Source organism: Schistocerca serialis, chromosome 2 (assembly GCF_023864345.2).
Source record: "Schistocerca serialis cubense isolate TAMUIC-IGC-003099 chromosome 2, iqSchSeri2.2, whole genome shotgun sequence".
NCBI classification, from domain to species: Eukaryota; Metazoa; Arthropoda; class Insecta; order Orthoptera; family Acrididae; genus Schistocerca; species Schistocerca serialis.
Window position 1 is genome coordinate 757323810 of NC_064639.1, and position 14155 is coordinate 757337964.

The 14155-nt window shown below is 38.9% G+C and overlaps 1 protein-coding gene across 13 annotated transcripts in view; it reads right to left on the reverse strand.

Moving 5' to 3' along the window:
* LOC126457957 (transmembrane protein 94) overlaps window positions 1-14155 on the reverse strand; it is a 504907-nt gene that overhangs the window by 385161 nt on the left and 105591 nt on the right. For all 13 annotated transcript variants that reach the window (XM_050094697.1, XM_050094693.1, XM_050094699.1 and 10 more), the window contains exon 7: window positions 12595-12798. In XM_050094697.1, the coding sequence (XP_049950654.1) occupies window positions 12595-12798 (204 nt within the window). The remainder of the gene's footprint in view (window positions 1-12594; window positions 12799-14155) is intronic.

The window sequence follows — 14155 nt, forward strand, 5'->3', positions numbered from 1 at the left end:
GAACATTTTGCAGCTGATATAAGATGACATCTAGGTACCAATAGCGTTGAAGACAAATGTAGCCTGTACCTTGGCCTCCGAGGTCACCTAACCTCAATCCTTTGGAATTTTCTGTCTCGAGTCATCTCAAAAGTTAAGTTTACAGCACTCTCATTGACACAGTTGAAGAACTCGGACAGCAGATTGTACAGTCTTTTAAGATTTACAGAATGATACAGGGATGTTTGAAATAAATCATAAATCTGCAGAGACGAGTACAGTTTTGCATCCAAATGTGAAGATGTCACATGGAGCACCTTCTTTAGAAGGTAGGAGTTTACAGCAATTTGTAACATGTAACATGCCAAAGTGGTAATGTATTTCTTGAGAATATGTACCTTAAGTGAAATCTGAGCCTAATGACATAGAGACTTAATCAGACACCTCTGGCACCCCACTCAGCTTGATGCCCCAAGTGGCCACTCAGGCCCTTGGACCTTAAATCAGTCCTGTCCCTACCTCCTTTCATGAAAAATATGTGGGAGGCCAAACTGTTAGTTAAGCACTATTTAAGCTTGAATTTCCCCAATTGCAGTGTCATCATCATTTCATGACATGCATGTAAGAGAAAGTAATATACTACTTGACCCTTCTTGGAACATTTGCTCTCCAGAACTCTTACAGTTTACCCTCTAATTTTTCAAATATTTATCTTCCACATTCTTCTGGGAAGGGGTGGGGAGGTGAACTGAATTACTTAGTCAGTAACACATTCCCTAGATCATCTGAACAATTTTTATTGAAATTATGTGGAGCAAGTCAGTTTATATGATATTGTACATGTGTGTTAATATTAATGAACATATTTTTTAGTCCAACTCAGGCTATTACATTTAAAAATTAATTGTCTTTTTTTATAGGATTCTAATTTTTAAATAAAAACTTGGCCATGGAATTCAAGTAGTTGTCCAGGAGATATGATTTTACATTAGATTTGTGATATGAATTGAGGTATTTAGATTTGTGATAGGAATTGAGGTATTTAATTTATATGCCTTTCATTTCTACTCAGACTGTTCCTGTTCTTTCAGCTGCTATGTGATACCACTGTTCTACCTCAAATACTGATTGTATTCATGAATGATTTTCATTTGTGATTGTATTGTTATCAACACAAAAGGAAAGGGGAGTGCTTGTATTCCCATGGAAAGTATTTGTCATGGTGTATAAGTGCACAGCTAAATTTTTTACCTTGAACTATTCTAAACAATATGACAGGATTAATCAAAATTATAAACTCTGTGTGAATGGTTGGGCAATTTACTACAGATGTGTTCTTGTGTGCCAGCAGAAGATAAAAATGGTATGTAGCCTCACAGAAAATAACATGTGAAATGCTACGAGCAATAGAAGGAATAAGAGTAGATGTGCGCGTGGACTCAAATGTTGACCATCACTAATTGAACATATCTGGTAAGCTGCCAGCATCAGTTTCATTTCACATGTGTCAGATCTCGCACGACATTTTCTGGTGGAGCACAAAACATGTCTCTAGTAAGCAGCTAGACCACAGCCCCTAACTTGATCAATTTCTGTAAAACATACTAGTTTGTAAGTTTTAAGTTTCCTGTTGAAAAAGAGTTGCATACTAATACACAAAAGTCAATAGTTCTTTAGTAATGCAAGCAGCCTTGTTTCTTTCACATTGACATGGTACAACATGATGTGTATTGCGATGTAATAACCATTAACGGGGAGCAAAAAACACATCTACATTTTCTACAAAAACTTTTAAGTTTTAATGATAAATATTAATTACATTTTCCCAATAGTAACTGTAACATAACATGAGGTAACAAACCACTACCTTAAGTAATAGCTTTAATACTACAGTAGAAACCTAACCCATGAAATGTATTATATATAACACGGAACAAAAGTGAAAAAAAAAGTTGTTACGCGTTCTTGACATTTTGATATCAAATATACAGACAAATGAGTGAAATAAGTAAAGAAGCTTATGAACAGACAGTAAAATTGTGCTAGATCAGGTCTTGAACTTTGCAACATTCTTGTAGACAACATTTTTACCAACTTTAGGCCTCACTTTGTCAGTACTTCCACCTAATCTTGCAAACTCTACAACAACTCTCCTACATATAATCCTTGAAAAAGGGATGTGTCTGATTGTTTTTCAATAATGATTAAGTTGCTTCACAATGAAGTGTTCACTATGATGAAACTTTGTAACAAGTGAAAAGTGTGTCATACCAATCCTTTACTTTCCACATGCAACAATCTTGGCAACGGGGCATCTAAGCATGGCCATAGCTCACTCAGTTCCATTATAGCACACTCTCTGCTGCAGAGTAAAAAATTATTCTTGAATAATTCCAGCCAAGCATGGATGACAGCTGCGAAACTTGGAAGAGTAGGAAAGAGGTTCTAGCAGACTGAAGCTTTGAGTCAGGCTGTTAATAGTTTCCTTGGTAAGAGCAATGCCTTTGAAAATTAAATTTCTGGGAATCCCTATCTAGTACACAATTTTAATTTGTTGGGGATATGCTTTACAATGGACACTTCACTGGAAGTAAGATTCATTTCAATAAGGGGAAAAAATGCTAGAATATCATGACACACCACATATACGAAAGGAACAATGTGAAAATAAATATCTGTCATGCTTTAACGGGGAGCTATGGGAAATAAGAGAGCAACTGACCATACCCCAACTCACTTAACCTCACTTATTCATTTCTCATCAACCTCAAGTTAATAAGTTAAAGAACAGTACTCCTAAAAATTTTTATGTTACCCTCGTGAGAAACAGATGAAAGTAAAGTCATAATCCTTAGACATATAAAATTATCCTAAAGAAGCAAGAAAATGTGCCTTACTGAATGCAGAAGACAGTCAATACATAGAGTAAAAGAAACTTCCAGTAGAATCTTTGTTTTTATCTCCAAGAGAGACATGAAAATTTAATGTATGTCTTAGTACACAACTGCAGCTGCAAACCACTATTCTGGAAACTTATTAATTTATAATCTGTTGTACTGCTGTATTAATTAATGTTCAACTTTTTACAGCATTACACAATGGAAAACCCAGGACAGAATAATGACAATATTATGAAGAAGATAGATTGCTACTCACAATATAGCAGAGATGTTAAGTCACAGACAGCCACAACAAAAAGACTGTCAAACAAGCAAGCTTTTGGCCAGAAAGGCCTTCATCTGAATTGGACAACATATGCATACTCTCAGGAGTCTGGTCTCGGCAGCCAAAGACTGCGTTCTTGTGTGTGTGTGTGTGTGTGTGTGTGTGTGTGTGTGTGTGTGTGTGTGTGTGCGCGGGTGCACGCGCATGCGTGCGTACCTGTGAGTGTGTTGTCTAATTCAGATGAAGGCCTTTTTGGTCAAAGGCTTACTTGTTTGACAGTCTTTTTGTTATGCCTCTTTGCTACTCAACATCTCCAATATATGGTGAGTAGCACTCTTATCTTCCACATAATATTTTTTACAGCGGTATATATTTTTGCCTCTCTTCTCTTTAAATTTCCACAATAAACCTCAAGTTCCAAAAGATCAACTACAAATTCATTTGTATCTCTACTGCATTTGTCCTGTTAGTTACTTCTGCATGCAAGATTAATTTGAAAAACTTTATATAATTTAAAATCATTTTTGACACCCAGTACACAAACATTGCACTAGAATTAAGATTTTTTTCGTAATTCTACAAATATATTGTGGAAGAATGACTGTTTATTGTCACTGATTAAGCTGATATTGGTGAAATTATATCTGTATGATACCTACAACAGGCATAGTATGATGATGATGATGATGATGATGATGATGATGATGATGAGGTCCCATACTCCAAGGAGCATAGGGGACGGGCACTGCCGACTAGGCAAGGTCCTAGTGTAGATGGTTTGCCATTGCCTTCCTCTGACCATAATGGGGATGAATGATGATGAGCTGATGATGATGATGATGAACACAACACAACAACACCCAGTCATCTCGAGGCAGGGAAAATCCCTAACTCCGCTGTGAATCGAACCCAGGACCCCGTGCGCGGGAAGTGAGAATGCTACCGCAAGACTACGAGCTGTGAACACAGGTATAGTATGTAGGGGACCAAAGAACAGGAACATCAGGAACCTAGTTCCTGGAATTTTAACCTTTGAGCAAGCACGCTGTTTTTCATAGCAAGAGCAGGCACAGAGTATACTTTGTACACATGTAAAAAAAAAATAGCTGTCTTTATGTTGTCAAGATAAATATGTATGAGACAAATCACAGTTTACACTTAGTTTAATTGGACAATGATAAAATAAACTTAAATTACAAGGTCTAAATCCTGTTTAATTAAACAATAATAAAATAAACTTTCATTATATCACTCTGTTGACATGTACAAGTGTTAACCCACAGTAATAACCCACTCTAAGCATTAAACAACACATTTGTGTTAGATCCCTGCCAACCGCTTATTTATATCACAGGTAACTTCCTCATTGTGGGATTGTGCTGTTAGCTCAGAATCTGGGTCATTTTCTTGCACAGACTGAAAATTTTTTCTCACCAAGCTTGCTGTTCATTTTATATTACTGTTGCTCACTTGGATGTATGATGACACAACTTATCACTGTGTTAGTCGAATCAGTAATGAAAGAATAGGTATGGACTCGGAACTGTGAAACAACTATGGAATGTTATAAGACAATGTTATTTATGATTGGCACTCTTTATACACAAGTGCACCTGCTCGAGGGTTAAAGCAGATTTTCACATGGTTTGAAGTATTCAGTACTAACCCAGATTTTTCAGCACACCTGTGTGAGTAAAACAAGCCTATGAAAGCCCTTCTATATTTGTATGTGATGTTCCCTGTTAATTTAACATGATGTGGATCGCACACATCGTAGCAATTTTTCAGTGCTCCATAGCCACTCACTCTGATAGAGAAATACTCCTAATATAGAAGTAAATATCCTTGGTATCGCAAAACAGCTTAAATCACTTAATAAGGGCAAGGCTTCTGGTCCAGATTGTATACCAGTCAGGTTCCTCTCAGAGTATGCTGATACAATAGCTCCATATTTAACAGTTATATACAACTTTTCACTCCCAGAAAGATCCGTACCTACGGAAAGGAAAATTGCTCAAGTCACACCAATACCCAAAAAGGGAAGTAGGAGTAATCCATTGAATTACAAGGCCATATCACTAACGTCAATTTGCTGTAGGGTTTTGGAACATATGCTGTATTTGAAGTACCTCGAAGAAAACAATTTATTACCACATAGTCAGCACGGATTCAGAAAATATCGTTTTTGCGAAACACAACTAGCTCTTTATACTCATGAAGTAATGAGTGTTATTGACAGGGGATTTCAAATTGATTCCATGTTTTTAGATTTCCAGAAGGCTTTTGACACCATTCCTCACAAGCGTCTTCCTTCCAAACTGTGTGCCTATGGAATATCGCCTCAGCTGTGCAACTGGATTCATGATTTCCTGTCAGAAAGGTCACAGTTCATAGTAATAGACGTAAAGTCACTGAGTAAAACAGAAGTAATATACAGCATTCCCCAAAGAAGGGTTATAGGCCCTCTATTGTTCATTATCTATATTAACGATATAGGAGACAATGTTAGGAGCCATCTTAGATTGTTTGCAGATGATGCTGTCATTTACTGTCTTGTAAAGTCATCAGATGACCAAAACAAATTGAAAAATAATTTAGATAAGATATTTGTATGGTGTGAAAAGTGGCAATTGACCCTGAATAAAGAAAAGTGTTAAGTTATTCAAATGAGTACTAAAAGAAATCCACTAAATTTCAATTATGTGATAAGTCACACAAACCTGAAGGCTGTAAATTCAACTAAATACTTAGGGATTACAATTACAAATAACCTAAATTGGAACGATCACATAGATAATGTTGTGGGTAGAGCAAACCAAAGACTGCAATTCATTGGCAGGACACTTAGAAGGTGCAACAGGTCTACTAAAGAGATTGCTTACACCACACTTGTCTACCCTATTCTGGAGTATTGCTCTGTGGTGTGGGATCCACATCAGATGGGACTGACGGATGACATCAAAAAAGTAAAAAAAAGGGCAGCTCATTTTGTATTATCATGAAATAAGGGAATCTCCCATAAGTCCAACCCCTCGTCCAAGTCGTGGGAGATGGGCAACGGCACAAAGTAGGGGACTGCCTATAGGGGCGATGTACAGCGGGGACTTCGTGTGCCCCAGGACCGCTACGGTAGCTGAGAAGGCTCTATGGGAACCCTGAAACGTGACGGCTAACGGGGCTCTGGTGAAGCTGCGATAGGCCTAGCAAGCCAGTAGTGGATAAATCAACTGCTTTTAAAAAGGGAACATGCCTCGGATCACGGAAAGGATTTAAAGGAAACCGACCAAGCAATGGGAAAGGATTACGAGATGGTTTACGACTGGGCACCTTAAACGTAAGGACTCTAACTGGGAAGTTAGAAGAAATTGTAGAAATGATGGAAAGGAGGAAATTGGACATCTTGGGACTTGCTGAGACTAGGTGGAGAGGAGTTGGTGAAAAACCACTAAGTAAAGGATGTAAACTGTACTGGATAGGGAATGAGAGGGGAAGAAATGGAGTGGCAATAGTGGTCAGAGAGGGTCTGCAGGAGGAGGTGGAAGGTATCAATGATCGAATGATAAAAGCCAGAGTACGAGTGAAAGGAAAAAGCATTGAAATCATCCAAGCATATGCCCCACAGGTGGGGTGTACAAAAAAGGAGAAGGAGGAATTTGAAGATGACATGCAAAAGCAGCTAAATGGAGGTAATCAGATTATAATAGGGGACCTCAATGCACATGTTGGCACAGACAGGAAAGGATTCGAGGAGATAATGGGACCAGAGGGCTGGGGGAACCGAAATAGAGAAGGAAAATTGTTGCTGGAATTCTGCAAGAGGAATGGGCTGGCGATCGCAAATTCCTGGTACAAGAAGAGAAGTAGTCACAAAATAACTTGGTACAGTGGGGACTGGTCCCAAACTTCAGTAGTAGACTATGTACTAGTGGATAGGCAGATGATGAGCAGCCTCACAGATGTTAAGGTCGTTCCATCTGAGGCCTTAGACAGTGACCATCGGCTGTTGGTAGCCACCCTGAGAGAGAAAAAAGATAGGAGGGCAACAGATATACAGGAGAAAAGGTTGAAGACATGGATGCTGAAAGAGGATGAACGGAGGACCCAGTACCAGACACTGATCAGGAAGAAGCTGCCAAAGGAAGATCAGAGAACAGTGGAAGAAGAATGGGGAGATTTTAAGAGGGCCCTAGTTGAGGCAGCTGAGATTGTGTGCGGAAGAACTAGCACAAAGAGGAGAAGTAAGGAAACCCCATGGTGGAACAACATATGTAAAGAGGCAGTACTTCGAAAGAACAAAGCCTTCAGAGAATGGTTCCAGACCCGAACAGAGGAAGCTAGGGTAAAATATAAGGGAAGCAAGAAAGCGGCACAGACCATAGTAAGTGCGGAGAAGAAGAAGTGGATGGAAAAATGGACAAGAATGTTAGAAGAGGACAGTGAAGGGAACAAAAAAGTACTTTACACCATGGTAAGAAATAAGAGGAACGACAGAAGCGAGTGCCTGAGGATCATGGATAATAATGGAAGAGTTGTGGAGGAAATGCATGAGCTCAAAAAGATTTGGAAGGAGTACTTTGAAAATCTGTTGAATGCCGCCAAGCGGGTAACTAACAGCGATGGAGAGCCTAAGGCAGCAGACGATGATAATAGTGGGGAAATTGATGATCTAACTTGGAATGAAGTGGAAGAAGCCATAAAGAGGATGAAAGGGGGCAAGGCACCAGGTTGGGACGAAGTAACAGTGGATATGATACGAGCAGCAGGAGAAGTAGGAACCCAGTGGCTATACAGAGTGCTGAGGGTGGTGTGGAAGGAGAACAGAATTCCTGAGGATTGGAAGAAAGGAATTATAGTCCCGATCTTCAAGAAAGGGGATAAAAGGAGATGTGAGAACTACAGAGGAATCACCCTGCTATGCCACTGTGGAAAAATCTATGAAAAGATCCTGGAGAAGAGAATAAGAAGCAGTATTGAAAGTAGACTGCAAGAGGAGCAGTACGGTTTCAGACCAGGAAGATCAACAACGGACCTCATATTTGCGGTAAGGCAACTGCAGGAAAGGCACTATGAGTACGGGAAGGACTTAATCATGGCCTTTTTAGATATTGAGAAGGCGTATGACAGTATCTGTAGGGACAAGCTCTGGGATGTGCTGAACGCAAAAGGGATAGATAAAGAGATAACACGAAAAGTCAGAAAAATGTATGAGGGAAGTGAGAGTTGTGTGAAAGTGGGGAGGGAACGTACTGCATGGTTCAAGCTGGAAAATGGGCTGCGACAGGGAAGTGCACTTTCGCCTTTATTGTTTATTATTGTTATGGATGAAATCCTACAGCAAGTGTCAGATGCAATTGGAGATCATAAAATGAAAGCAGTGCTTTTTGCCGATGACCTGATGTTATGGGGAAATTGCGAGAAGGAGGTGCAAGAGCAGTTAGATGCATGGGAGGCAACGGCAGCACAATATGGAATGCATTTCTCTGCAAAGAAAAGTGAAATAATTGTCACAACAAGGAAGACGAATAGGCCAAATGTGGATATAACTTGTGGAGGGGAAAAACTACAAGTGGTAGAGAACTTCAAGTACCTGGGAAGCGTGATTGAAAGTAAGGGGGGAAACGCAATGGAAATAAATGAAAGGTGCAGAAAAGCAGGGCAGTTCTACAAATGCATTAGGGGGCTTATTTGGAGCAAGGAGGTGCCACAGAAATCCAAGGGAATTATATACCGAACCTACTTTGTCCCCATATTGGCATACGGAAGTGAGACATGGGTAATGCACAAAAGCGACAAAAGTAGAATACAAGCTAGTGAAATGAAGTTCCAGAGGAGCAGGTTGGGTGTAACAAGACGAGACAGATTGCGAAATGTGTATGTGAGGGAAAGACTAAAGGAGGAACCAGTACAGGACAGGATAGAAAAATCAAGACTGCAGTGGTATGGACACATGAAGAGAATGGATGAGGGAAGAATTCCAAAGAGGATGTTTGATCTGCAACTGGAGGGGAAGAGGCCCAGAGGAAGACCAAGAGATAGATGGGTGAAGGGAGTGAAGGAATGTGTGACGAGAAGAGGAGAGAACTGGACGAAGGTGGAAGAGGGGGAATGGTGGAAAGACAGAACACGATGGAGAGGCTTGTGTTCCCGACAGACCCAGCCAGTGGCTGGAAACTGTCCAAGATGATGATGATGAAATAAGGGAGATAGTGCCAAAGACATGATACGTGAATTGGAGTGGAAGTCATTAAAACAAAGGCATTTTTCATTGCGACGGGATCTTCTCATGAAATTTCAATCACCAGTTTTCCCATCCGATTGTGAAAACTTTCTGTTGGCACCCACCTACATAGGGAGAAATGATCATCACAATAAAATAAGAGAAATCAGGGCTCACACAGAAAAATTTAAGTGCTCGTTTTTACCACGCACCATTTGAGCGTGGGATGGCAGAGAAAGAGCTTGAAGGTGGTTCATTGAACCCTCTGCCAGGCACTTTATTGTGAATGGCAGAGTAATCACATAGATGTAGATGTAGAATTTATGCCCTGTTGTTAACATGAAGTGTTACGAAAATAATGGTTGCAGAAAGAGAGAGGGGGGTGGGGGGGGGGGGGGGGGGGGGGAGGAGAGAAGAAGAAAAGTAAATAAGTTATTACCAGTATTAGTTATTAATTTTTCATTATTTATTTAGTTCACCTTTGTCATCATCGATAGGATATTGGGAAAATGCAATATACAAATAAGTGAAATACAAAAGGTCACACATCTGTTTGACCCATAGGGGAGTGTCTAGGAAATGCAGAACAACTTTAACTGTTTGATGCTTCAAGATAGATGCAAACAGTCCCATGGCAGCCCAGTTACAAAGTTTCAAGAACCACCTTTAAGTGAGGAATCCAAAAAATACTGCAACCATCTATGTATTGTTCCCATAGGGACTCGAAGACAGAAGTAGCCTAATTATAGCACACACTGAGTTATTAAAGATCCATTTTTCCAGCACTCTATACATGAATAGAACAGGAAGAAGCCCTTGAAAAGTGGCACAATGGGAAGTGCCCTCTGTCACATTCTTCATGATGGTTTGCAGAGTATGGATGTATGTGTCAGTGTAGCGGTAGATGTAGATCAGTCATCTAGCATCTGTTGCTGGATGAAGGCCTCCCACATGGTATTCCTGCATGCTTCCTTATGTCATGAATCTGCCTTTCATTAGGGTGTCATCTCAGTTTCCTATTTTCTCCAGGAATTCATCACAGAACATACTGGCCCACCTACCATCCATTTACCTGGTTACATGAGCTGCCAACTTCCATTTCCAACTGCATCACATTCATTTTTACATCTTCCACTCCGTTCTGCTTGTCTGTCTCCTAATAACTCCCAAAATGTTTCTCCTCATTAGTTGCTAAGTCTCCACAGTTTTTTAATTGTTTTTACATTACACGTATATGTTTCTCTGTCAGAAGTTCAAATCTGTTAATACAAACTGAATGTAATTCTTCCATTTCAGACATTATTTTTTCCTTTATTTTCACTGTATACTGTGAGTGTTCTCTTACAGATAAAATCTATGGCCACAGAAAATGCAGTTTATTGACACTCAGTTTAAAATGTTGGAATAAGGTATTTGACTGTTTTGTGGAAAACATTTTAAATGTTTAATTACGTCATTTTATGTACATAACATGCTTATTTCCTCATGAATTTCAGTACTAAAAAAATACAGAAATGAAATTCATTGAAGGCCCACTAAAATGATCCATTTGAGTCATGTGTTGCCTGTGATGTCATCAGCTAGCACACTACTTCTACAGTCATAAAGCTCATTCACAGTGATATGTTGCTTCGGAATTTACTTTTCAGAAAATGGGTTATAAATGTTATGAAGTACGATACTGTACAAATACATCTACAAAAACTAAAAAAAATTGGTTTTGAATGTTCAAAAAAGTGAAAATATGCGTAAAATGTGGTTTCAGCTCAATTGTAGAGGCCCAAATGAGACAAGCATTACAATTTGTGTGTACAATTATAGTACTAAATCTGACAACATCGGCTAGTAACACAAAAACAGTTTAAAGAAACTGAAAGTGTCTTCTTGGTGATTAATGAAATAAGAAAGAAGAGAAGTTTTTGTAAAAACCTTTCACTGTATTCTATAAATGTTGAGAACAGTAGCACCACAACTATATTTATTTAAAAAGACAGACAGATATTTTATAGATCCATTAGCTTATATTGGCACAAACATGTGGAATGAATCAAAACATGTTATTTACTTTTAAATGAGTGTCATGTACAGTCACATATAGAGATAAAAAAAGGAACCTTATTTTCAGTTACAGAACATAGTTCGGATACTGCATAACATTAGGTTTATTTAATCAACCAAAGAGAATCTTTCATAAATTGCTTTCAATGCATATAATTTTGTAAAAAAAAAATGCAGACTTAAAGACCCAAAAGTTTCAGCATATATATATCCAAAATGATCGGATCAAATTAAAGTAAGCCATAAATGGGGGGGGGGGGGCGGGGGGGGGGGGGGGCATGAATTTATAAGACTAACTAGTCAATGAATGAATGCAAGTTTTATGTTCTGGCTAGATGAATATATAAAACACTAGAAAATATGGAATCAAAAATGGCTCATTGTTTACAGAAGACTAAATTATAGGGGAAAGTGTGGTACGATATAATGATTAATCTGGATACTCAGTCTTTTTAGAATGAATAAAATAAAAATCATTTTAAAAAGAGATATACATTCATCTTGATATGGAAATTCAAACAGTGATAATCAGTTTAAAATAATACACAAGCCAAAAGCACAGAATGAATAGGTTGCACAGGGGAAATCTTCACATTCACAAACTTGAAGAGAAGGAAGCAGAGAGCAGAGTTATACCTCCCCCCCCCCCCCCCCCCCCCCCCCCCCCCCCGCCCCCCTCGTTCACAAGCTGATCCAACTACATCCAATGTCATTTTCATCCAACCATATTCAGTGCTATTTTTCACAAGGCAAGTATGGACTACAAGTCATACCAGTCTTCTATAGAGTCTATAAGAGGGAATACTAGTAGCCACAATTTATGTGAGGAACATGAAGAAATGTCACACTATCAGTACTTCCACCATTCATCTGGAACATGAGAACAGTTTACCTGCAGGTAATTGACTTCAAACACTGTAAGACACAATACGCCACATATCAATAAACACGCACCAACCTTGTCACTTACTTTCTTGTTGTATATATCCTCCACAAAATTATACTTAGTAAAACTGATTTCATCATTAAATATGCTGAACATTCAGTGCTAAATACATACAAAGGCCCTCACATGGCCTCAAATCACATCACTGTGATGGTATGTCAACTTAGTACATGGGGTGGTACATAAAACAAAGATTAAAAATGAACATGTTTTTGTCTTCAAAACGTACCTGTTTGATATTTGCATGGAGTATGGCATGGATGCGAGCAGTGCCGACACACGTAAGCAACACCCATGCTGCAGGGAAAACCAGTGGCAAAAATGGGAGAGAGACACTCACGAGTTGAGTAAGGAACATTTCTGGCCATGGGCCTGCTCCTGCCCAAGGATGTAGATAAACATATCGAAGACAACTGACCGCCAATGTGCATCCCTGAAATATTCCAGATTATATCATTGCTATAACAAAAATTGAAACTGTATGATGAAAATAGAAATATGTAATACATACTGTAATTTTGGGTATTATATGAATCATGGATAAATGTTTTCACCCAACAAAAAGGAGTGATTAAAATACATATGATAAGAAAAATATGATTGGGTGATCTACAGATAAATCAATTACAATTATGCGAATCTAAAATTATGAAGTTTAAAAATTTGGGAAATGAAATAATTTCTTTTACTCCAAATAAGAGTATTTGCAATAGGGAAACATTAGTACCAAGACATAAGAAATTTTATACTGGTTCACATATCTTGATGTCCAGCATGCATTCCTCATATACAAACTTAGCTTGATAGCATCCCCTACCTCTCCTGCCAACATCTACAAAAATTATTCTGGCAAATCCACAGAACTTGGTAGCTATCAAGGAGCACACTGATGACAAGTTAAAATACGATACATGTCATGACCTGAAAGTGAATACTTGTCTTCAATATCAACTGTTATGGTAAATTCGACATCTCTTAACACAGAGCTGCTAGCTTTCCATGGTAAACAGAAGATACTCAATGAAGTTTGTAAAGGAAAGAAGATAGCATTAGTACACACTCTGAAAACACCTGCCTTATGAACAAAAAATTAAAACAAAGAAATCAAAAGTTGGACCATCTGGTCTTACACATATCTATACATTGTACAATGACCACGCATGGAAAGTGATTAAACATTATGGAGGGACAACATTAAGTAGTTTTGTTTTTCTCAATCCACCATCCATTTTGGGGGATTATAAGGAGTATTTTGTTGATAATTTACATTTTTTTTTCTTGATGGTGATTTTGCTGACAATATCTGGCACGCTTTCATGTGACCTACATGCAAAACCAGCCTATACTTCAGGACAGAGATGTTTAAATCCAGTAAAGGTTGCTGACCGGGGTAAACTTTTCATGTAACACCTGTAGGCAACCAATAAAAAGGACGGGAACAGGACAGAATCACGTGCTATACACAGAGACACAGCTAGCGCAGCAAGTATGATACATGCTCTCTCTCTCTCTCTCTCTCTCTCTCTCTCTCTCTATTGCTTACTTGCTGCCTGGTGCTCACTGCATCAACACATACCACTTTGAGCACTGAGCAAAGTCCACTATACCACGCCGTACAAAGCTGCGCACTATCCAGACGCACACAGCGTGGGCATTGTGTCGTGAGTTTTCCATGTCATGGAATCTGCAGCTTGCTGATCATATGTGCATTACATGTAGCCTGCACCTGCTATGATGGACCAAGCTCAAAGCTATGCTGTTTACGGTCGGTGTGTCCTGCTGCTACCCAG